Source organism: Electrophorus electricus, chromosome 18, assembly GCF_013358815.1.
Source record: "Electrophorus electricus isolate fEleEle1 chromosome 18, fEleEle1.pri, whole genome shotgun sequence".
Classification (NCBI taxonomy): domain Eukaryota; kingdom Metazoa; phylum Chordata; class Actinopteri; order Gymnotiformes; family Gymnotidae; genus Electrophorus; species Electrophorus electricus.
Genome location: NC_049552.1, coordinates 8,466,130 through 8,492,658, shown reverse-complemented (window position 1 = coordinate 8,492,658; position 26,529 = coordinate 8,466,130). Strand labels below are relative to the sequence as shown.

General features: G+C 38.9%; 2 protein-coding genes across 3 annotated transcripts; one reads left to right on the top strand and one right to left on the bottom strand.

The window, feature by feature from the left end:
- Window positions 1–1,060: 1,060 nt before the first annotated feature.
- On the bottom strand, window positions 1,061–9,749 carry actr5 (actin related protein 5). 2 transcript variants are annotated; one of them, XM_027009808.2, is made up of 9 exons: window positions 8,913–9,749; window positions 8,576–8,814; window positions 7,822–7,991; window positions 6,901–7,118; window positions 6,631–6,768; window positions 6,198–6,308; window positions 5,874–6,013; window positions 5,226–5,367; window positions 1,061–4,469 (listed from the first exon to the last, which is right to left on the bottom strand). In XM_027009808.2, exons 1-9 carry the CDS (start codon window positions 9,420–9,422, stop codon window positions 4,188–4,190), a joined length of 1,950 nt encoding a protein of 649 aa, XP_026865609.2. In that variant the 5' UTR covers window positions 9,423–9,749; the 3' UTR covers window positions 1,061–4,187. The 2 variants fall into 2 exon arrangements, with proteins under 2 accessions (XP_026865609.2, XP_026865610.2); XM_027009809.2 differs by having other exon boundaries at window positions 5,226–5,358; window positions 8,913–9,748.
- Window positions 9,750–21,283: 11,534 nt separating this feature from the next.
- On the top strand, window positions 21,284–24,204 carry LOC113577279 (vesicular inhibitory amino acid transporter-like). Its single transcript, XM_027009830.2, has 2 exons — window positions 21,284–22,057; window positions 22,470–24,204. The coding sequence occupies exons 1-2, from the start codon at window positions 21,665–21,667 to the stop codon at window positions 23,655–23,657; spliced, it is 1,581 nt and encodes a 526-aa protein (XP_026865631.2). The 5' UTR covers window positions 21,284–21,664; the 3' UTR covers window positions 23,658–24,204.
- The last annotated feature ends 2,325 nt before the right edge of the window (window positions 24,205–26,529 follow it).

Below are 26,529 nucleotides of genomic sequence, written 5' to 3'. Positions count from 1 at the left end.
AAGTAGTTTGCTCATAATTAATGCTACCTTTGGGGATTATGTTTTCACGACCCATGCTACTTATACAAGCTCAAACGCCAGCAAAACATAAGAATAACAAATAAAACTCTACAAGACCATAAGTAAGGCAAGATAAAAACATAATCTATGTAATCTATGTACACATATATGTAAGCAAAGTGTATGTACAAGCCTTATCACAAGAACAGACACACACGAAAAGGGGTACAGTTGAGAAGCTAACTCCGCCCAATATGTAAATAAGTGACACCGGGAACCAATAGGGCAGTTTTGTGGCTATACTGTGAAAAAGACTGTCCATGTTTTTCAAAGATGAGTTCAGTAATGTATCTAGCGAAGTGATCAATCCTTGACACAAATTCTCACATTTATGATATATTGTAAGGTAACATATGTGAGGTAACATGACACTGACTGTAAAAGAGCTTGTTTTCACCAAAATGTAATACAGTCATCGATGTAAGGTTTCACATTGTGATCTTTTCTTTCACGTAACATAAATTAAGAGGACTGTACTGTAAACCACAGAAGAGTAATGATTGTGTACATGAGAAAAAAACACTTACAGACCATCACTGTTCAACACTACAGTCCTAAACCCTCAATAACTGACTGTTCCACCAACTGATAATAACATAACCATAAAAATCTTGGTAAATATTTGCCATAGACTAATGTTACTCAAAATACCATAAATTTTGTGGGCCACATGGTAACTTGGTAAGACAGTACAATAATCTTGAACAATCTTGAAAAGTAAACCTGGGAAATGTAGGATTTTGTTAGTTTTGTAATTGTCCAAAAAGTAACCAGATTAAATTAATGAACACAATAAAGTACATTTGAATACATTCAACTTTACTCAAAGATATGCAAAAATAATTTTACTCAAAATAACTGAGTTACATCAACAATCTATGTTTGACTTGATATTAATACTCCAACGTTTTGCATTAAGTTATATTAACTTTTTTTTTTAAAGATACAATCACATGACTGCAGTAGGCCTATGTAAATACATAAAGAAGTACACACAACATAGAAACAATGGATTTAATGAGAGAACATTTTAGTATTCTATCTCAAACCTCTCGTACATTTTCCGACAACTGTGTCACGACGAATTCAAATTAGGGAAGTAAATTCAGTCCTAATCTGTTCGAGTGTGTCTTTTGCATGAGGCCTAGTGTGTATTTGCAATATAAAACATTCTTCCCAAATTTAGAAAGAAAAAAAAAACAGACAAGGTCAAGTAGATTTGTTTTATGTATAGAATGGTTCCAGCACAGTCTCTGGCAGATGACTGCACGAGATGACGTGCATATTTTCAAAATGCAAAATGTTAATGATGTCCTTAAATCTTCGTAAATGTGTGCTGAAGTGTTACATTTTCCTCATTCCCCCCCCCTTTTTTTTAAATTGTACATTGTTGTATGTCTATTGTCTGAAAATATGAGAAATTATCATTAATAAAAGATCTTCCAACTTCACTCTTCTGTTTAAAGAATGATTAAATATAACATTTCACTGCATCTCTGCATACCACAACATAGCTTGATCCAAACATATGGATTGAACTTGAACATATGCTTGTTTACAATTGGTGTAGCCTAACACATTTTAATGATCACTGATCTTGTGTGTGGTTTAAGTAATTTTCCCTATATCAACAAGGCAGTTCTTTACAAAAAACTCAGCATTTTGCTTACACATGGCAAGCCACTACATTGCCACAATACTTGCATCATGTGTTCTGTGTTTTCACCTTGCATTTCAAGTAAAATGAAGAGCACTTTCCATTTTACTTCATAAACATCAAGCCTAAAAAAAAAGGTGAAATCCCTTCCTCTTCTTAGCTATAATCAGGTATAATGGCTATCAGCTATAATAAACAACAGAATTGCTAGCAAGCTTAATGTGTTTAATCTATTAAAAGAGACAGTTCATTGACATAGTGAACATTCTCTGTGTTTAAAAACTCCATTTTATTTAGTCCTTGTGTCAGGTGCTGCTTTCAATCCGTTATACCAGTCCAACTCTTCATGTACCAAGGCCAGATATGCCACATAAACTTGTTCCTCAGAGTTTTTTAAGCAAAGTATTGAGTTCCACCGTTCTGTGGATTATGGAAACCTCTGGGCTATTTGAGCACAAACAAGCACACGCATGTAGGTGCTAACACATACGTGCCACACAAAAGCAGACTGTAACAAATATGCATCACCAAATAACATGCAAGCTGTCCTATTTTGTGTGTTATTACTTGACTTTGAGAGAGCCATGTAACACCATGTATTAAAGAAGACTCAGACAGTTTACTAGCACATTACCTCCATAGCCTTTTCCTCCTAATTCAAAATACACAAAATCATATTTTAAAACAGGTCATTTTCTCTGATCTGGATTAGCATCAGACAATGTTTTTCTTTGAAGCAAACTCACTAGGCGTACTCTGAGCCATATAATGAAGCAATTAGGATGCCAAGCTGGTAAACTGCATGGAGAAAGCTGTCACCACAGTGCCAAATCACAGTTCTGAGCTATGCTCTATCACCAAACATGACATGCACACTGCAATGCATCATCAGGTCTGTAGAAAAGATCAGTGGTACGAAACTACCCACCCTGCTTGATCTGCACTCCTCCAAAACTGCAGAGCAGCACAGATTATCACTGATTTACTACACCCTGGATATTACCTGTTTCAGTTTCTATCCTCAAGCAGGCACTTCAGCTAAATGAGGGTAAAAACAACCAGACTGCAGAAAAGCTTCTTTCCCCACACCGCACTTATAAACTACCACAGCACATAAGAGCTGTTATCTGACACAGTTCTGTACATAACCCTCCAGAATCTAAGTTTATTCTAAGTTTATTCTATTCTTTTGTTTTATCATAGTTTCCTCCCACTAAGTGACATCACTCTGCACTTAAAAACTCTTTTCACCAATGTGTGTATGCATGTGTTTACACGTTTGCTGCATGCGAGTGTGTACGTGTGGTAGATATCTGTTACTGCAGTGCAATTTTTATTGTGACCTACTGTATACAGTGCATTGTATACTATAAGCTACTGAGAGCAAGGACAAATTCCTTATGTCTGCAAACATACTTGGAGGATAAAGTCCTATCCTGATTCAGATGTTCTGAATCCATTAACATGCTTCATGGGTTGGTTTTCTGGTGGAACAAATAATTGTGAAACAGCACCACCTTGTGAAAACTGAATACTTAATCTCTGTGGAGTTAAAAATTATTATGTAAATATTTGATTATTTATAATGGTGTAATATGAAGTATATACAACAGTGGAGGATTCTAAAAGTGGTGATTTAAATTACCATTCGTTTGGTTGTTTCCATTGCTTGTGACCTCCACATATATTAACACTGTTGTCTTCAGTACCTTGCCCACCATTCTGATGTCTGGTTGGTTTGTGACTACTTGTTTATCTGTATGGATGTGGAGGTACCACAGCCTTGTTGTACTCCGTCACTCCCTGTGGTCCCACTCATATGTGCCTCTCTTATATAAGGGACATTACATGACTTTCAAAGGCATAAGATCATTGTGCAGTTCATACGACATAACTCGCTGTCTTCTCACTGGGAATGTTGAAGTTGTGGTTTGGTGAGCCTCTCAGATGGTATTTTAGACCAATCTTCATTTAGCAATCGAGAGATGATTCTTGGGCCCTGAGTGAATGCCGATTTGCCTCCGATCTGGGAGTTTTCTCAGCAATCTCCAAGAATTGTCGGTGAGTGGAAAATCAGGACTAAAATCATATAGTCTGAAATCTTTACTGGATAAATGAGCTAGCTCCTTGGCATGGCAGCCAGATAACATTTTATTTTTAGTTTTTAGTTTTGCAGAACCAGATGATGTCCTATCAACTGAGATCACACCATAAAGCAGACTGTAAAGGCATCACCCCAGATTATTTCCGAAGCATGTAAAAAAGAAGAAAAGACAAAGAAGGAAATACACAGTAGTTAATGAAAACTAATTTTAAAAAAGGCCTTTTTACATGAAAATCAGTTTTCATCTCTTAACTTGTTCTTTCGTCAGACAGTTCAGCATGTGACTACTTTATTGCATCACAAAAAGGAATAATGTGTAGGAGCTGGAGAGGACACATTAACTCCATTATCAAAAGATCTTGACCGCTAAAGTCCAGCAGACTTGGTCATGTCACTGTCCAAGCTCCCAGCTGAAGTGCCAGCATCCTGTGTGTGTTCAGTGGGTGACCCATCACTGGCCTGTTGGTCTGCTTTACTGGTCCTTATGGGGATGAAGGCGTTGGATGCACAGTGCTCGCTCAGGTACTCCCCCCCCTTCTCCTCATAGTCCTTTCGGCTGATCCAGCCCTGGGACCCAATCGGGTGCCTGAGAGCCCACTCACGGGCCCCAAACCAGGCATCCAGAGCTGGCTGGGGAGCCAGTGACACCTGGGGTGCAAAAGAGAGGTGGTTTCTTTACACTCATATATATATTAATATATATATAATATATATAGCATTTCTAGTACCAGTCACTGTTGCAGCAAACATGTTCACCAAGTGGGAGAGAGAATTTCATGCCCAGAGAGAAAGTAAATGACTTACATCATTTCAGAATTAAAAAGCTAAGACTTAGCTTTTTTTCTTTAAAGTAATTAGGGCTTTTTTAAATTTTATTTTGTAATGTCTTTAATTAAACTGCTCTGCCTTGACCATACTTTTACCTTTAAAAATGTTTTGTAAATACTGTGTTTTTTTCACTTTTAACTATGCACTTTACTTTTTCCTTGAAGAATGGTTTTAAATAATCTTTTAAATTCTTCTTCTTTATTTTAATACACCTTTTTTCATTTTTAAAGTTAACTTTAGTCTTCTACTTAAATATCTTATATTTAAATTTATATTAATAACTTGTTATTTTCAATAAATTGTAACATTTTATTTTTGGTAAAAACCTGTTAGATGTCAGCATGTAACAAGCTTTATTATCCTTCTATGTATTAAGCTGTAAATCAATTTGTAAACTGTTTTAAAAGTGTTCTATGAAAAAGAAATACTAAAAACTAAAAATAATAAAGTTGTTATAATAATAATATTATTATTATTATTATTTTCTTCACCAATCACACCAGCTCATGAAATGCTCATAATCAGCACTAGGAACTGCAATATAAAAAGATGGATAAGTGTGTAGCTCTCCCTTACCTTGAAGTGTGACTGGAAGGGTCTTATAGCAAGCAGTTCTCTCTCCACTCGCTCCTTGACTCCGGGGTAGAGCAGGTTTCCCCCAGTCAGGAACACATTTTCAGACATCGCCGCCTGCTCTTTGGGGGAGTACCTCGCCAAACCAAAAGCAGCACACTTGTCAAGCGGGATGCTAAGACATTGAAGTGGATTATGTGTCTATATACTACAGGAGCAATATATCCATAATTATCACAAACTGAAAATAAAAGATAGTAGAGAACAGCTCAGTTTTAGACCTGCTTGTAAAGCTACAAGCCCTGTTGGAGTGAAAAGAGATGACAACAGCTGATTTTGGCAATGATTACTTATATGTTAGTTAGTTAGTTTTTGCTTTACAGTATGGGTTACGCATACATCTCAGAAAAAAGAACCATTATGTAAAAAATAGTGACATCTGCTGGTCAAAAGGAATTTTACTTTTTTAAATGTTTTTAACAGTAAAAGTGATATATCAGCAAATCTGGCACAGCAATGCAATTTCCCCAATATTGCAATTAGTCATCTAGCTGTAATCATTTAATAATCTTATTAGTTGTTAGTATAAGAAAACCACTGATGCTACATCAGATGCTTTGGGTGTAGGAAATTAGAAAGTCAGATGCTCACTGATCAAGTACAAACTGCAGCGCCTCAGTAAGGCCCATCTGCTCTTCACCAATCAGAGACGGACGAAACACGACTTCTGGAATGCGCAGTCTCTCAGTTCCCACAAACAGCTGGTGGTACTCAGCCAAGTTGAACACCGGCTAGGGTCCCATGGTGAGGAATGAGTAGGCATGAAGACAAAGGAGGTATACTATGTACTGTGATGTGAAAAGGCTGTACTGTGACTGGCTAAGCCAAGCAGAGGTTCAATGCTGAAACAGCACTGGTAAATACAGTGCTGATCACGTAAATGACCTATTGATAAGAGAAGTAATGTGATGTCACCTGGATGTGATCTGCCTTTTCAGGCTCAGGTTTTTCAGGCTCTTCGCTTAAATCCACCTCCGTTTGACTCACTCCATCACCTTCATCCACAGGTGGCTCAAAGTCTGTAATCTAGAACATCACAGTAACATTCATTTATACAGTCCCCAAAATAAAACCCACATCTATACTGTCTAGGGAAAACAGTTCTAATTAAACTAGACTGTCTACAACAACTGTTATAGTGTAATAATGTGCTGTTTCTTTTTTAAATTATTGTTATACACTTTGCAGTATTATTATTCTTAACCCCATATGTAGCATTTATGTATACAACACAATGTTTTAATCATAATATTTTAATGATAAAAAAAAATCTTCCTATAAGTAAATTTACATCTTACTTATACACAGAAATGCACATAGACACACACATGCAGAGATGCATACACACCTCTGCTCGGGCCAGCCTGTACTGCTCCACACTAAGGCTCAGTTTGTGGATGTACGCCTGCAATTCCTCAGCAGAGTCCATGTTCAGTTCCACCAAGTGCCTGTGAAACTGCTCCAGAGCGCCCTCTTCCAGCAGTTCCTTCCATACACAGACACCAACAAAGTGCATTTGGCACTGATTCTATCCTACTACTTCATGGACATCACTGGCCCAACTGTTCTGTGGAACACCCGGGGTGTTGTGTCTGTGTGTGCATGCGTGTGTGTGTACCTGCACTGCGAGCAGCGCATCCAGCCTCTCCTGATCTTGCTGCAGCCGCTCCTCTCTGTGACGGTTGTTGATCTCCTCCAGCCTGCGCAGCTGTTGTACCCGCTTCTCCTGCCTCTCCTCCACGCTGGCGTACGAGCCCGCCGCCTTCCCAGAGAAGGGCAGCTGCATGCGGTGCACCTCTGTCTCGTAGAATTGACCGCTCCTCCACCGCTCCAGCTCTGAGCATGTGTATGTACACAGACACCACTTATTTAACACACATTCAGTTAGGGCTGGTACAAGCAGCAATGCTTTTTGCTAGTTTTATAAGGGCCATCATAACACTAGATTTAGGAACAGTCAAACTGAAAGATTGATGTGGCTGAAAATGTGCCTAGTGAACAATTGATTGGTCCGTTCTTGTTTGCCACTGTTATAAAAATACAGTCATCTTGAAATAAACTTTTTTTAAAATCGAAATTTCAAATCTGCATGACCACAATGAAAATACATCAAAAAAGGTAGCATTAAAATAATGACTAAATGAATTCATGACACACAAATACACATTCCACATGCTCATTTGCACCAGCCACCTAACCACACCCATCAATGTCATTTTTTCCAATTATAATAACTGTCATTATTATCTTGTTATTCTCCAAGTTATTGTTAGTGTTGACTACACTGAACATGGATGTCTAACTTCTTTAATCACCCCACTCCCAAGAGATGTGCAAAACCACAGCATTCATTAAAGATGTTCTGTATAGATTATTGCTATCATATATGTTTGGAAGAAATTGTTTGGAAGAAATATGTTTGGAAGTGCTAATCCTGCATTACCACTACAAAATTCCAGTAGCTAAGTGTCCAAAATCTCTATGGTAGGTGGAGTCAAGGCTTGTTAACATGCACTTGAGGTGTGAATGTGGACAATACCTTGCTGATAATCCACAGCAACATAACAGTGTTGGTGCAAGAGCTCCTCCATTCGGCTAGGTGTGATGGCTGGCTGGTGGGCAGGGTATTTCAGCTGCAGAAGTCTCTGCATGTAGGCTGCTGTGTGGCTACCTCCAACATTGACCCGCTTACAATTAACAGCATCCAGTCTGCATGCCCAAACACATGCAAAATATATAGTAAACTTGTCAGTGTAGTAAAGCAGGTGGAATACACCAGTGGAAGAAAGTGGAACAAACTCTTATGGTTTTGGGGAATGGTGGGAAATAATGTAATAATGTAATGTGGTATCTTCTAATCAATGTATTATTAGTTCTAGAAGATGTTCTTGTGGCAGTATCCTTTCTTCTTAAGGAAATCCAGCTGCTCTGAGGCCAGTTGTGATTCTAATTGAAGTTTTTGGCTGAGCCCAGAGATGGTGACCATGAATGAAAATCTCCATGGCATTACACAAAAATAGCCGGTGTTGTAAAAGATTCATAAAAGGTCTATAGATGTGTTGCAGAAAGCCTTGCAGTCTGACAGGACTTAAGATGAGATGTTTAACTAGACAACTGAAGAATATAAGCAGTATAAGTAAAACACTTTGCACCAGTCTGGTGCCATGTCCTAACTCTCCCACATGCGGGAATGCTTTTTCCTGAGTAACAGCGATTAAAAAATTACAACAGTAAAGACATCCAAACTCATCAATCACTCAGTTCCAAAAGATGTCCAATGTAATATTCTGCACCTGCCATTGATGAAGGGCAGCACGTGAGAGCAATGATATCCAGAAGATACCACCAAGCCGGTGTGAGGAGGTTTCAGGCCACACTGTGTGTTGCTGTAATAGAAGCTGAACAAGCTATCGATTCCGTATGCCACCTGTGGTACACCATAACATTCAAATAGTAGTTCCGACATCATTTGCCTGCAGTGAAGTGGGTTACAGGGAGCCTCTGTAAGGACCAGTGGGTGTTGCACATTACCCTGCGAACACAAGACATATAAAGTACTAGGCACACGCTAACGTTTATGTGTGTACAGGGAAACCTGCTGTACAATAGAGCGTTAGCTGAAACGCTTACCTCCGTTTCGATTCCGAGGTGAATGAATATATAATCAAACATAAGTTCTTGAATCTCAAAATTAACAACAACATTTCGGTCGAACTGGCTCTTGAGAAGCCAGCGGAGTGGCTCCAGATTAGGGATATCGTTGCCGACCTGTGTCTCACTCCTGGCTGCCCCTCTGCTTCTCGCCGCCACCGGTTTGAACACCAAACGCGGGTGTACAAATTCCTCACCGTTACAAGCCCAGCCAGCTCGGGTTTGAAAAGAGCCATTGTCTATTACTATCGGAGCCGGTGAAGGGTGTAAACACTCTGATTTCACTTCGAATACCTGATCAGGTGAAGCCCTGGCATCTTGAAACTTAAATATTTTACATGGTGGACTGGTGACGGACGTCATTTTGAAATGAAGTGTCCCTTCAAAATACACCCGGAAAAGGTAGCGGGTGCGCTTAACGTTCCGGTCAATCATTTTTATTGAAGTAGCTTCATAGTAAAGAATCAGAATGGGGAATATATCATACATATATAGCTATATATATGTTCATCTCTATAAAAGAAGAAAGCCGCTATTTATTCCAGAGCACCTTTCTGTTTTCTGACGATTTGGAGCAGACCATGACAGTTAAAAGGCAGTGTGTGGTTTGAAAGGCGACATTTGTCTTCTTTGCACCGTTTAAGAGTGCGTAAAATGCTTTCATCACCACGCAAGGATGTTTGCGTTAATTTCTGTTATTTTTCATCGCTATCTACCTCAGTTCCTACATTTTAAAAGTACAGCGATCAAGCATGTTTTCATACCCAAATCTTTCGGACAAATCAGCCGTAACCATTAACCGCGTCACTTTTGACTTTTAGACTTGTTTTTAAACCTTTCCTTCTCTTTTGCATGGGTCTATACTGTATGTAACAGCCAGGTTACAACTAAAAAGTCGTCGATGATTTTATATATATATACACACATGCACACGCGCGCTGTAGCTAGAATATCCACTAATAAACACCCAAACTGTAGTTAATACAGCACGAAAAATAAAATTATTCAAAGAAATGTTATATAATTGTATGAATTCATCGACAGCGGAAGGTAAAACTGTCCAACTTGTCGGTTCTCTGCTCGTCCCCTCCACGGACTGCAATAGGCTATTCTCACTAACCACACGCATGCGCAGTCCTCATTGGGACGCCACAAGCCAAAACGATTCAAGGGTATTCAAATTTATAGAGCATCGCCACTCCGGGTTTGTCAGACTCTAGAGCCGCCCACGCAAGTCCAAAAGGAGTTAAGCGGTTAAAACCGGCACCACTTGGCCAGGATCTTCTTCAGTTTTGGAAAGGAGAGGTGTGTGTTACACTAAAAACAGCAAAGAAAACACGTGTATTTCATTTTTCTACAGCAAACGGTTTTTTGGAAGTATGGGACCTCGCATTTCTGCTTCTGAGTGCTGATTGGTTGGTGAGCAGAGGCTGGAGCGGCAGAAACACAAGCGCTCCTTGTTTTGTTGAAGTTTTCATGTTTTGAAGGAGATGCCAGAGCTTCCCAACCACCGGGAATGTACCGGGCCGCAGCTAGTGTATTTTGGGGCTTTAGCACAATAATTTTAAGTAGTACGACCCAATATTATAATTATTAGCTTTAATAGTGTAGTTTTCATTTAAGGCTTAATTAATGCATTTAAATCACCAAGAAAGTAATTTTATGTGATTATTATTGTTTCACGTTTCTGCATGATAATGTGTGCATATGTTTAGTTTGCGTTAATTAGATTATCAGTGCGCATACGTGAAAAACGAAAGGAATGAAGAAAAGGACAGTATGCAAATCCAGAAAAAGGCCAAACGAAGACAAAAACTAAAGTGACACGCAGAAGGGAGGCGGGGGAAGCGTTCAGTTTCTAGCGCTATACGAAGAAAGCTATAAAATACTGGAGGTGCTAATGTCCATACTACGCATATGTGTAGTATGGGGACAGAAGCTAATAAGAGTCTCTATTTGGAGACCAAACTTGAAAAATGGAAGTGGCTCCTAATTCAGCGCAGGGGGCTTCATGGTAGGCGAAATTCCTCCCTTTCTTCCTTTCCCACCAGTCTTTCTTTAATATAATATACTCAGTTCCATCAACTCTTAACTAGCATATGTCATATAAGAAGAACACATAACTGTACATGACTTATCCAAATAATATGTCTGTGGCACCAATCCTGATATATTGTAATTATATACCCAGCTTTCATGAGCACACCAAAGTGATTCACAGTTGAAAAGGAAAATAAATAGCAAAAAAAAAAAATGTAAATCGTTTTTCTGTCTTAAATCAATTAATATAATGTAGAACCAATTGTTTCATGTTCAGTGAGTGTAGATTACATGATCAACACTATATGGGCAAATTAATGGGTGCATTCATGTATGCCCACCTAATGGTTTGGTATGGCCCATGGGTGATGAGTGAAATCAATGCATAAATGAATGAATGAATAAATAAATATCAGAACATGGCATAGTTACAACTTTATTACAACTTTAGTCTCACAGAAAAAAAAGTTATTTATTTCAGTTTGTCTGTGAAGAAATGATGAATGTGTTTTGTATTTAAGGACAGTACTGTGACCATGCTATGACAGAAATAATAGAAATTATGTATGGCAGGCTGCAGTTACCACCTTGTTAAAACAGCCAGATGATATACTGAGAAGTCTCACTGAGTAGTCTTGTTGAGTAGTCCTAACTTTATTGTTATCATACACTGTACAGTTGTGTACAGTATGACAGAAGGTACATGTTGCTAGCCTCTCTTCTCTGCTGTAAACATATAATGCAGTTAAAAAGTATTAATAAATTAAAGTGCAACTTGTGTAATTAAACATAGTGTCCCAGCACATTTTTCCATTCCCATGCATACGTTTCTGCCAGGCCAAGTCACTGATACACACTGCTAATAACATTTTGCAACTAAAGAATCACATCATTACAATTTGCAAATTCACTGCATCTAGGGTACCAGCAGTTCACTGTAACATGCTATAAATAATATATTTCAGTAGTTATGATGAAAATTCTCTTTCTGTATCAGCTAATAGAAGAAACAAGGATGATGTATGTGTGCTCCAAGGGAATAAATAGAATTTTACTGCAAGTGTTCACTTCCTATTTCATTTGACAGTTATCATTTCCTTTGACAGGTTTAGTGGTGTGATCATGGAAAAATTGTAATGTAACTTTATTTGTAAACAGCAGCTAGCTTTGATGAGGCAGAAAAGATGGACATGGACAGCTGCACACAAACAGGAAGAGAGCAGGATTCTGAGAGGGAGGCAACTCCTTGTCATTTTCTGTCATTTCTTCCGAAACGCTGCAAAAAAAAAAGAGAATAGGGTTGATAGGCTGATTTGGTTCCATGCACCACAAACCTGTGTGCTCATATGTGTCCTATGTGACCATATATGTCCTTGTATCATCAAAGGAAATGAAAGATTTATATCTTGAACATGTGCCCCATTCACTAAATTTCTTACACATGAAATCCAGTTGAAAAATGGGTGGAAAGGATGTTCTGTGAAAAATAATTATAATGTAATGAATGTAATGAAATTGATGTCAGTTAATTTATAAGAAAGCAGATAACTACAGAAATACAGAGAAAGTTAGCATTATTACATTATTAACTTACTTTACATAAAAATAATCATTGATCTTTCTGTTCTGTGAGGTGTCTGTTTATGAGGAAGAGCGAGAGAGAGAGCAAGAGAGAGAGAGAGAGAGAGAGAGAGAGAGAGAGAGAGAGAGAGAGAGAGAGAGAGAGAGAGAGAGAGACCTACCTGCACAGTCCAGTGCTTAGGCACAAAAACTGAAGGAGCCCACAGTGATGCTAATGAGCAGAAGTAGGTCATCTCAGATTACACACTTTCTCAAACACACACACACACGCACGCACGCACGCACGCACACACACACACACACACACACACACACACACACACACACACATTTTATCCTCTGTACCCCAGCAGGTATGAAAGGACAGTGTTTTGGTTGGTACACATGGAACCCACACAACACACAGAGCAGGGGAGAAAGAAGGAGGCCACACCAGTGTTATTTCCTCTTAATTTTCTCCTTTTCTCCTTTTGCAGCTCTTTCCTAATCCCCTATTAGGTACCATCACTTTGGTGTCTGAAACCTTTGTGGGATGGGCAATGGGGGGTGAGGCCCTAGAAAATGGCTTCTCCATATTTTCTTTACCTACAATCCCAGTCCTAGGGAACCCATGCTATGCACATTTTTGGTTATAATGCTCTAATACCCACTTTAAAAGGCTCATAATGGGCCCATTTTCCATGATTACCTGATTTATGATGATGTTAAATTAGGAAGGACATCAAGACTCACCAAGAGTCTCCTTGTCCCCATTGTTTTGCCACTATTTTAATACCCAACTGATTTTTATACTGCAGTCAGCGGTTAGACTGCATGTCAAGCCTGGGAAACATCATCTTTGCTCTAACAGATTGTGGTACAAGCCTGGGGCAGAAGAGGCGGTACTAGCAAATAATCTAAAAAGCTACACTGAACCAATTTACCGAAAGACCTACTAAAGTCCCACAGCCAAATGTGCAGCAAATGGCATACATTATCTAAACAAACTCAGATACACACACATAGAGAAAATAACATGCTAACCAAGGCTTATCCTATTGCTCTTTCTCTTCTCATTCTCACTTTCTCTCTGACAAAGGTCTTGCATGCACCCACTTATTTACACTCATACCAAGCCCTGACCCCCCTACCTCCCCACACTGTCATTTTCACTTGCCTCAGTTTTATGCCCTCTAAGCAAACAAACCTTTCTGTGCCATTCTGACTAATGTGTTTGTGCACCTGTCAGTTTGAATGCATCTGTGTGTGTGTGTGTGTGTGTGTGTGTGTGTGTGTGCGTGCACGTGTGTTTGCAGGATGTGACCCCAGATAAAAGGAGCATTGTAAAACAAGAGTCTTAAATGCTTTTCAAATTCTTGAATAAAATAATGTAAATGTAATTTCAGCACAATGATTTTGTGAAACAAGCATGTTTGTGTAGGCTACCTTATCTTAAAGCTTTCAGACACCCATTGCTGTGCCAATTACTGCCGCCATGGCAACTATCAGGAGGGATTGGTTGCCAGACATGGATTGGTTTATACACGTCAAAGCTATCTGTCTCCCCTTCTGAGCTCAGGACACACACTAGCACACTCACTCACCAATCCCAGACCCACTCCTCCCAGACTAATCCCCCAATAAACCATCTCCTTTTAACCCTTTCTTTGGCATAATCTTTTGCAACTGAAAACTAACGACCACAAACCCCTTTCATGCATGTGCTGTTTTAGTGTTTGACCCACACATAAACCACCACCAATTATTGTAATAATAAAAACAGCAGCAACAACAACAAATGCAATATTAATATTATTGTTGTTGTTGTTGCGGAGAAGGTCCTCTGTGATGCAATAATTGCCAGGATGCTTGTGCGTATAAACTGATCTTTCAGCCTCCTTGAGGCGCACCAACCTGGCACCCACTTGTTTTTTTTAGAGCTTTATTCATGTATCTATGTGTCAACGTCTTAGAACTGGCACCTATTTTAATTCATCAGAGCCAGGTTAGATTTACTTCTGCGTCAGACAGAGGTCTTAATTAGGCTTTTTTATTTGGTTTTTATGGGGTTTTTTGGCTGTTTGCTTTGACCCCCACAATGGGTTTTTTGTTAGTTTTAAAACATTTGTACAAATAAAGCATACTATTGATGGGCTGCATATGCATCTCCCACTTGATTTCTTAAATTGGACTTTATGTTTTGCATTGTGTCGTGACATAAATGAAGGCTTGTCCAGGGTCTTTTTTATACTGTATAGTGTTGCGTTGATGGTCATTTGCAGCATACCTTTTGAATTCCTTTTGTGGTCCTGCTTTTTGTTCATGGCATATTGAAGATTTGTTTGCTATGGTGGAGTTGCATTTTGTTTGGCCATAGTCCATCTGGTGGATTTGATTTTAGTTGATTCTAGGTTTTCTTTTTCCCCTCTCTACCTGTTTTTGATATATATTTGTAGTGAGTATCTGCTTTATCAGCAAAGAAAAATTATTGTCCAAAGTTTATTGAATTGTTGAATGTCCTTCTGTGGAGTAGTTCAGTCACTGCAAAATGATTTTGATAATAACTGATCATTATGCAATCATCAGCATTGATTATGTGAAATGTAAGGCTGATATTATAAGTAAATTTATATCTGTGTTGTAGAGAAATGGGTGATGCTATGGACATGAGTCTGTGTGAACTATTGAGTACAATTTCTGGTCTTTTTGGAATTGATTTTAAACTCAGAGCTTGAAAATTATAAATTCAGGTTAATTCTAATGTGAGTAAACATATTCATATAATTCCTCAATTCAGTGATATTTGTTGTGTTAAGTGCTTTGGCTGCCTTCAACTTTTAGTTACTTGAACGTAATAGAATAATAGAATAGAAGTTAATAGAATAATAATCTATGTTATAAGTTGAAGTTTATTTCTCTTAGATTTGTATAGTTGCTCAAACAGTTACAAGGTTTAGTTTATCAATAATGTATGGACATTAACTGGTAAAACCCAATTTTTGAGACTATAAAAACTACAGTTTTAAATTAGTACCATGTGGTCACTGGTATTTGGTGACTCAGAGATTTGATTGTTCTTATGAATATCAAAACCTGCTTTTCTAATGCTTTTAGAATTGTTCTGCATGACCATATGATGTAAGTAGATGCATTTGTACTAACCCACAAGGACTTTTTTGTTGAAAAAGAAAATCCCATTTAGTGAGGAAAAAGGTCTTCTAAGGATTTGGTTAAAACATTAGCAGCTGATAAAGTCTACGTATATATAGTGAATGAGTTTCAAACTAAGGACAACATAATTTGTTTTACTCTAAACAATGAGGTCATGTCATAACTGATTCACTTCATCAGTCATGACTCGCATCACTAGTTAGTTTGTCGAGAGGAGAGATGATGATGCTTGATGATTAGAAGATATTAATTATGGCTGGTTGTGGTTTGTTCCTCTGCAGAGCACTGAGTTGGAGTCAGCAGATGTTTCAGGTCACAAGATGTTGACTGACAAAATGTGTTTGTCCCAGAGATTTCTCAGCATATTTTAATTACATTAATTTTGCCATTCTAGGAGATCCTTATTTTTGAGAATAAGTCTTGTTTGGGTGAGAATGTTATGTTACATTTGTCTTTCTCAGCAAACTCTAGAAAGATTTGATCAAACTTTATAGTCTGTATTAAGTGCAAACTGTCTGGAGCTGTGAGGTTGTTCAAAGATCACATGGACACTTTTTCCATTACACAGTGCATATAGCTTTATAATGAAGTGGCTTGCAGATACCTCAGCCCTTACACATGCGCAATTGTATATTGGTGCAAGTATAGAATTAGCATTGCTTGTGAAATGGCCAGGTCCAGCTTAAAGGCATTTTTAGTGTTCTTCACCTTCTTGGCTCCCCTTTGCTTACACAGGCACAGCAATCCTTACCATGTTATGTGTAAGGCCGGTAATCTTGTTCATTTATACTCCTGATTGGCACTGAGTCAACTGTCATGTTAAAAGTTCTCTTTTAGAGATAGTGAGTAGAAGGTTCCTGCCTTAATTTTTGCGCATGCTATGTCAAATGAAGAGTGAAGAGATGAGATTGACCAAGTGCTTCTTGAGCAATGCTGATGTTCTTGAATCCCTGGATGGAAATCCTTCTTATTTGTTTGAAAGAGAGAGCGCCGTGCTAATTTACATGATCACAAATTGTTTCCTGGTGCTCCCAGTAAGATTAATTTGATTACCCATATCAGAGATTCTGTACCTGATGAGCAGTATCTCTAAGCAACATCCTTGAGCAATTCTAGAAAAACATGTTTTCTTTGCTAAAATGATTTTCTAGCACTGCTGTTTTTACTTCATATATACAGGTTCCTAATCCAGATGGTACATGTATATGTTATGCTGATTACAAGAAAAATTAAGATTTAACAAAAAGAAAGTGGATTCTTTTCCTTTGCTCAGGATGGATGACTGCATTTTTCTATTAATCTAGCTAATTTTATTGTAATCTTTCTTTCTTCATCCTGTAATGGTGAGTGGTAAGGAGGCGGACGTACGTGCGGAGAAGAGCGAGATTTATTAAGAGCAAATCCAGAGTCGTAGTCATCAAAGTAGTCCAGGGTCATAGAGCCAATACAGAGAGTATGAGGATACATGATCAAACAAACAAAACACACAAAGGCAAACAGGGGAAGCAGGCTACAACAAAGGCTAGGAAGAAATCAAAGGATTAGAAAAAACAGTCAGACTAGGAGGCACGGAGTACAAATTTATGGGTATACAGATACGGGCTTGCGAAATCAAAACATACAGCCAAACATTCAAACATCCATTCACACAAACAAAGGCAATGCACTGCGAAGACACAGGGCATCAGACAGTGTTTAAATACACAAACTTATCAAGGTAGAAACGAAGCACAGATGTGAGCAATCAAACAAGGGGCGGAGAAACTGAAACTACAGAAATGTGTTTTATTTTAATGAGGTTTCCTTGTGGTTGCTCCCTATCAAATCAAATCAAATCAAATCAAAATGTATTTATATAGTTCTTTTTACAACAGATGTTGCTGTAATGATTGCACACACGTTGAAGTGGATCCAGTTGCAGAGGTTTATTTTTGCAATCAAACAGATAGGTTTAGTAACATGGTTAAGCGTAGTCAGGTCGGTCCGAGGTCGATGCACAGGGTAGCGTTCAGGAGGTGTCCGAGGGTCAGGCAGGAGACGAAGTCTAGAAGGCAAACAGGAATCGGTAACCAGGAAAGCACACAGGATGAGGAAACGCTCGGTACGCCACATGGGGAACAATACTTCGCAACGTGTGCACAGGGAAGGGAAGCATATAAAGGGGTTGGTAATGAGGGGAATGGGAATCAGGTGTGTGCTAGAATTCCGGTGAGTCAGATCGAGGGTGTGTGCAAGTGGGCATAGCTGTGCAGGGCTGATGGTTGTTCCTGGGGTTCATAACAGTTGTCACAAAGCAGCTTTACAAATGTCCAAGTCCAAGCCCCCTGTGAGCAAGCCAAAGGCGACAATGGCAAGAAAAAACTCCCTAGCATGAGGAAGAATCCTTGAGAGGAATCAAGACTCAAGGGGGGGGCTCATCCTCCTCTGGTTGACAATGGTCACCTCAATAATAACAATTTTAAGAGAAAAATACATGTAAAAAATGAAAAAAAAAAAAGCAGTTAAGGTCTAGTCTAATTTTCAATTTTCTAGTGTAGTCTTCCATTGTGTAGTCTTGTCCTGATGGTGTGCATGTGTCTGAAACCTATCCCGCAAGAGAACGACCATTAACGTCTGAGTCTTGAACATTTACAAGAAGGTTATTCCATATTGTGGGAGTTTCCAAGAAAAAAGGTTCTGCCCCTGCAGTATATTTTCTTATTCTTGGTACTATTAAAGAACCTGCACCTTTTGATCTAAGCAGTACATGGTGGTGTTATGAACCCCAGGAACCGCACTCAGCCCCGCACTGCCAGGCCTACTCGCACACACCCCCTATCTGATTCACCAGAGTTCTACCACACACCTGATCCTCATTCTCCTCATCACTGCTCCCCTTTATAAACTTCCCTCCCCCAAGTTCACATCACAAAGTATTGTTACTCCATGGTGTGTACCAAGCATTCTAGAATCTTGTTTGTCTTCCTAGTTTTCAACTTCTGTCTGTTTTTTATCCCTCATCTACCGCCTGACCCCTGGACACCCCCAGACTCTGCACCGTGTTATCGACCTTGGAACAACCTGACCATGAATACCTGACTGACCCCAAGGATCTGTTTGATTGCAGTAATAAAACCTCTTGCAATTGGATCCTCTTCCTTGTGTTTGTGTGTGTTCAATCAATAAAGGTGGATCATAACGCACTAAGAGTTCTCTAAGGTACTGTGGGGTAAGCCCATTCAGTGCTTTGTAGGTTATTAGAAGTATTTTATAATCAATACGAAATTTTACTGGGAGCCAATGTAAAGTAGCTAAGATAGGAGTGAGGTGATCAAATTTTCTAGTTCTAGTAAGAACTCTGGCTACTGCATTTTGATCTAGCTGGAGCTTGTTTAGGCACTTAATGGTACAATCAGATAGTAAGGCATTATAGTAGTCCAATCTATCAGTGTTGCAAGTTTTTTTGTCAGCCCAGTTCCTGGTTCCAGCAGCACAAGCTCTATGAAACAATTATTTCCACCTTCCGAACATAAAACCATGCTGTCCCCACTGTTGGTCAGACTGTGTGTGCTGGGGGCAGATTTTGTACTGGCCAAGTCCCTGGCTCCTTTCTCTTTCCTGATTTCCGCTTTATTCTGCCTTACTCGTCCCTGTCCTCACTTATCCCCCACCCTTATAAACTCTATAGGCAGTTGCTGTCATTTTTCCAGCTTCCCTCAATCTTCTGTCAGATCCCGAAGACATTAGTCATTGTCTCCCTGATTCCATGGGTCCCCTGTATTCATGTTATCTGTTCTTCCAGTCCCTGTGATTTCTGCTGTTCCTAAGAGTTGTGCCACAAACTGATATCGTTCCTGTTTTTGTTGCTCTGCTTTCCCTGTTTTTGTGTCGTTCTCAGGTCCCTCTCCTGTCATTCCGCCTCAGTCTCCTGACTCTGCATAGTCTCTCCCCTGTTCTGTGGCTGTTTCCTTCTATAGACATCATTCCTTCACTGTCTGCAAGACCCTCTCTTCGTTGTGTTCTTGCATGCTGGGAACACCACACTCTTCATGTTCCCAGAACATTTGACCTTTGTTTTCATGTTGTGAGTCATTCCAGCTAGTCCTGTGTGCAGTCCCGGTTGTGTGTCTAAGTCATGTCATTTTAGATATGTTAAAAATGTAAATTGTCTAAATTTAATCAATACATCACATAGAAACCGTAAGTGTAAAGGCCTTTAGTGGTCAGAAGCATTTTTACAAATAAAGTATATGGAACCTACTAGAGTTAGTATCTTAGAGCTTGTTGTGAATTGAGGAGGGAGGACAGTTATCTTAATTAAAAGTGGGCTTAAGTGGCAAAGATATGGTTAGGTTTGTTTTCAGTGTTACTTTACGTTTTGACTTTATGATGCGTTGTAATGTATTAAGGTAACAAGTCTGTCAAAAAATTGTCCGCTGACCATGGTTCTGAAATTAGGCTGCTACATCCTTCAATATCCAAGCCAATTACATTTCTTTCTCCAGTAAAATTAAACCCTTTGTCTACTTTATCATTTAAAAAAACTGAAAGGACTCATTTGGATGGATGAACAGTTATTTTAGACTGACAGAACATAAAGAATACCGTATCTATTTAGGTTATTCAAAAAATGTGAATTGATTTATTGCTAAAAATACCATAAAAAAGTGTTCCAAAAGAAAAAAATGTAACAAACATTTTAATTAAGTAAATGTGCATAATTCTATTATCTAGTCATTTTTAAATGTACTTCATTTGGAATTATAGCTTTATTCAGCTATTCAGCTATTAAAAAGGCATTCATATTTTTCCCACTACTGAGGCAGAGTCGCACGACCGACTCAGTGACCCTAAAGGAAGTAACTGTTTTAGAAGAATAATCTAGATTCTGTAATTTAGCGTCTGGTGTGAAATATTATAGAACCAAAATCATTAACCAAACATTAACCAAATTCTAGTAGCCTTAGATCTTAAATAAATAAAATATGAATCCGCAATTTTCCATTATTATTTGGTTTATTAATACTATAGTTGTTTAATTTGTTTGCATTTTGTCTGCTATCTATCTATCTATCTATCTATCTATCTATCTATCTATCTATCTATCTATCTATCTATCTATCTATCTATCTATCTATCTATCTATCTATCTATCTATCTATCTATCTATAATAATTTAGCTATCTATTTATAATTTTGCTATAATTAGCTAAAATAATCCAAACCTATAGCAAATTAAGACGTCGAATATCTTATTACAGCCATTTCCCCCATTTTTAACGCTCAACAAAATGTACGTTTCATGAACGCAACCCGCAAAACACCTAGTCGTGTGTCTTTTTGTTGTTGCCTTAATATCTCCAGCCGCCAAAATGTCCAATATCGCCGTTTTCTCTGCCTTACTGCTGGACGAAGCGCGTTCTCCGTGCGCCACGAATTGTACGTCTACACAGTAAACATGACCATCTCTCTCTCTCTCTGGCTCTCTCTCTCTCTCTCTCTCTCTCTCTCTCTCTCTCTCTCTCTCTCTCTCTCTCTCTCTCTCTCTCTCTCTCTCTCTCTTTTTCTTGCACACACGTGCGCAATTGGCATTTGTCACTGTAAAAGTAAGATGCCGTGTGGATATGACAGAAAAACGCTGTAATCGATCAACATTTAAATTAAATATCCACTACTGGAGGATTACCTGCAGTCGATTTTGATTTTTTAACTCCCTTGGATCAATATGTGCACCAATATTAAAACACGCGGACCAATATTTGAAAGTGTTATGGATGTTCAAGGACATCGGGCATGTCTTTAACCGGACATAACAAGCCCGCAACGAATATTTACAATAAAAAAGGAGAAAGAGAAGAAAAACACTGTTGTAAGATGCCTTTACAGCAGGAATGATATAGTTATTGCGAGCGCCTGAATTATCTTTTGACTCAGAAAAATATATCTTGCTTCTTTTTAAAATATCCGAAAATCAAAATTGTATGATCATGGCGCATCTAATAGGACACATTTCCAATAAAATTACCAATGCTATGAACACTGCCTCCAACAAATCTCAGGCGAAGGTCAGCGGCGTGTTTGCGCGAATAGGTTTCCAGGCAGCCACCGATGAGGAGGCTCTTGGGTTCGCTGAGTGCGACGATTTGGATTATGACTATAGACAGGGAATGCGTATGGATGGCGTGCAAACGGACGATACGGGAGGAGAGCCGGACCGAGGAGGAATGGTAGAGGGGGATAGCCACTACCAAAGAGACGGCGCCGGTCCTCGAGGCTCCCAAGCCAACACCGGCACTTGCGAGGAACTTGGTGCGCAAGACAAGCAGAAAATCACCGCCTGGGAAGCAGGTTGGAACGTCACAAATGCAATTCAGGTATAGTACAGTGAAAATACCTTTAATTTTTGATTCTTTGATTTATTTATGATTCTCATGTGGGATAAAATCTATAATTTGGGGTAAATATTAAACTTAAATAACCTTATAGTAGCTTCTGATAATCAAATAGGAAAAACTGATTTTATAGAATTGCCTCGATCCTGCTACACACCTCATTCCATCTTATTAATTTATATCATCTTGAAAATACTTTTAATAACTTATATAGCAGTGGGTTTTAAAAAGATATAAAAGAATGAAGTGAAACAGTGTTGAATCACGGTTAACCTAAGGAAAGAGATTTTTACCTAAGGGTCTGAGGTATAGCATTCAAAGGATTTAATCTATGCTCCAGTTTCGCTTTCCCGAAGTCTTAGAACTGTAAAGGCATGCTTCTTGTTCACAACAGGGTATGTTCGTCCTTGGACTTCCTTATGCCATTTTGCATGGAGGATATCTCGGGCTCTTCCTCATCATCTTTGCCGCAGTGGTGTGCTGCTATACCGGCAAGATTCTCATTGCATGCCTGTATGAGGAAAATGAGGTCGGCGAGCGGGTGCGCGTGAGAGACTCTTACGTGGACATCGCCAACGCATGCTGCGCGCCACGCTTTCCAGCGCTTGGAGGACACGTCGTGAACGTCGCCCAAATCATTGAGCTAGTGATGACGTGCATCCTTTACGTGGTGGTCAGTGGTAACCTCATGTACAATAGCTTCCCGAGTTTACCGATATCTCAGAAAGCATGGTCTGTTATTGCCACAGCTGCTCTCGTGCCGTGTGCCTTCCTCAAGAGTCTTAAGTCTGTGTCTAAGTTCAGCCTGCTGTGCTCGCTCGCACATTTTGTCATCAATGTTCTGGTGTTAGCCTACTGCCTGTCACGCGCACACGACTGGGCATGGGAAAAGGTGAAGTTTTATATCGATGTTAAAAAATTTCCTATCTCTATCGGCATCATCGTGTTCAGCTACACCTCACAAATTTTCCTGCCTTCGCTGGAGGGCAACATGCAGAAACCTAGTGAGTTCCACTGTATGATGGAATGGACACATATCGCTGCCTGCGTACTAAAAGGCCTCTTCGCCCTGGTAGCCTACTTGACGTGGGCAGACGCAACGAAAGAGGTGATCACAGATAACCTCCCGGGCGGTATACGGGCATGGGTTAACATTTTTTTGGTGGCAAAAGCCTTGCTATCCTACCCTCTGCCCTTCTTTGCCGCGGTGGAGGTCTTGGAAAAATCTCTCTTTCAAGATGAAGGTCGAGCTTTGTTTCCAAATTGCTATGGATCAGGTGGCCAGCTTAAGTCCTGGGGTCTTGGCCTGCGTATTGCGCTTGTCATTTTCACTCTGCTCATGGCCATTTTTGTCCCGCACTTTGCACTGCTAATGGGCCTCACCGGAAGTCTCACCGGCGCCGGATTGTGCTTTCTTCTGCCCAGCCTGTTCCATCTGAGGCTTCTTTGGAGGAAACTTCTGTGGCACCAAGTGTTCTTTGACGTCTCCATCTTCGTGATAGGAGGTGTATGCAGCATCTCTGGGTTTATTCACTCCATCGAAGGGCTCATCGAGGCCTTTAAATATAATATCCATGATTAAGGGAGGAATACTTGTTTTCAGTTCGATTTAAATACTAATGAAGTCTTCTGTGAGTCAAGATCCGTAAAAGAAGGTCACGACGAGGAGCGTTTAAATCTAAGTTTAGTCTAGAAAAGGGTAGTTCTTTATTTTCTTGTCAAACGCGTGCAATTTCCGAATAGTGTTTTAAGATGTGATGACGTGCTTGTTATTTTTGTTAATATACTAATTGTTAGTGATAAACAACAGAGACAACATTTTCTGCCACAACAGCATGTCCATCACACCGACTCACTGAATAAATTTAAGTTATATTGATAATAAACATATTTAGAACAGAGCGAAAATAATGTTTGCTAAACTAGGCTCATGGCACAGCGGGACCTGTTAAATCTATTTTTGAACAATAGCCCAAATAATTGAAGCTCATAAAATTACAAATATATAGTTCTATGAAAAATACACATAATCTCTCGAATAGACCGATTAAGTGATTTTTTGTAAACCTGTCCATTTTGATTAGCCATAGTCAACAAATTAAAACTAGTTACACTTTAAATTAAATAAATGAAGAAAAACAGCGAGTACTGAAATTCCATGGAAGGAACGAGGAATCAGAGAAAATCTGCACAGGACTCCAGCGGAGTCAGTCAGATTAGAAAATAAATCGCCTGTGTCAGAAATCCTGATTTATTCATTAGACCACGGTACTGTAAATCCCCCATCCGTCGACGTTTCCACAGTGTCTTTTGTGTTAAGCCTATATTGTAAGTGAAATTGAAGTGTACGTAAACACCGTCTTAAAAACAATTGACTGAGCTGTATGTTAAATGTAACTCAGCGTCCCTGTTGTGTTTTCACAAGGCGTATACGAATATAAAATTATGTACACATAAATAATAATACACCTAATAAATGAAATATTTTAAATGAAATGTTTCATATTTTCTATTCTATCGTTATAATGACAAAATACACACACACACACACACACACACACACACACACACACACACACACACACACAAAAACTAAGTACAGGTTTTTCTCCCCAGGATCACACTCTATGAGCTTTGTCACATCGCTGACCCCGTTCATGGAGGGCTTGATAATTGCCTAATGAGATTAATCAGCTGTCAGAGAGCAGGGAAATCACTAGTATGTGCAGTGTTTGGGATCCCCTGGACTCGGACCGGTTGTTTGAGTGGGATGCAACACTAATATTTTGAGTGTGCATTGAGAGTCATATGAGATCTGGGGTTACACACAAAAATATGAGAGTATTTTTTATGTTGCCTTTTTAAAAAATGCTGTTAATTCATCGAGGACTTGAGTGTTATGCATTCTTTTCAGACTAATTTCACCAAGAACGAAGGAGCATAATTTCTGAAAGCAAAGATGAATTTAAAAGGTTATTTATTATTTTCCTGGCCTGTCACATGAGCCATGTACGATTAGTGCTGTTTTTAAGACTTTTATTGAATAATAGAGTATATGTATTTTTATATTTTTAATACATTTTGAGCTGGAATATAAAAATGTAATCTGACCATGAATAATCTTGTTGTGATTATTCTATTTGACAGTGGTGTTAGAATTTTAGATTAACTATTTGAACTATGATACAAAAGCTATAATACGGCAGTTAAAACCGCAATAAGAGCAATTAGTCTATTTTTAAAAGGCCTGACATGACATACTATCCAAAAGAATGACATCGAGCATGGTCACACTGCCCCAAGTTGACCTCATGTATAGTGACAAATTAAGATTCATTTGGTGCATCATTTAAGTCATTTCTCAATTTGCTATGTTGATATTTATTTTAAAAAATAATAAAAAATTCAGTTACTCTACAGTTATATTGAATTCTTTGTGCATTCCTTGGGCAACCTTATGAAGTCCTATACCTCTGAATTCATAAAGTTGCTCTTTTTACAGAATTTCCATGAATGAAACTTCCAGAAAAATAGGACAGGACAATGTATTGTGTACTATACGTACCGGACAATGTACTTTGTCATTTTTGGAGTGACTAATATATTGATTTGACTGATTTGATTTTCTCAGATGTTTTTATCCAGGAGTGCTCTGCACTACGAACCATTTACCTAGCAGTTGTGTCTAAAAACATCCTTACAACATAGTGCTGTCATGGTCTGACTTCGTATTACCTGAACAGTGTGCAAAACTGTACCACACGGGTTAGACTTGTTGGTCATCACAACTTGACAATCCCACTGGTGGTCTTGTTCCCTTTCCTCCCCAAATGTACAAACAAACAAACAAACAAACAAACAAACTGTTTGAGCCAGGCCAATGAATGCTTACAAAATAATGCTTTAAATTTCTATTAATATTAGACTGTTGTGTGATGTCAGATGTCTGAACTTACAGTACTTGACAACTTCTTGAAAAAGTATTACAAGTAAATGAAAGTAACAAGGGTTGAGGAAGTGAAAGTAAACACGTTCATATATTTTGCAAAAAAGGGGATGTGCAAAACCAACAAACAGAACTTGAAGCAGAGGAGGTAATGTGCAGTATAGGAGGAGATTTGAAACATAGGAGGTACATTGTGTAGTTTAATTAAGGCATAAAGCACCAAAGATGCTTTGGCATCCTACTTTAATCAGTTTACTGGCAGTATCTCCTGCACAAAACAAACAAACAAAACAAACAAAGAAAAACAGATGTAGTCTGTGGGCACTTGTTCCTGGCTGACATTAGTAGCCACTGAGATATGACAAGGAGGTCATGTTACTTTTTTTTTTTTTTTTCAGGCATTCATTCTGGCCCCAGGCTGAGTAGTGAATGATTGGAATCTCCCATTTGCATGTTTGAAACACAAGTCAGCCTTTTCTCCTAGAAAATCAAACAACCTATATGATAT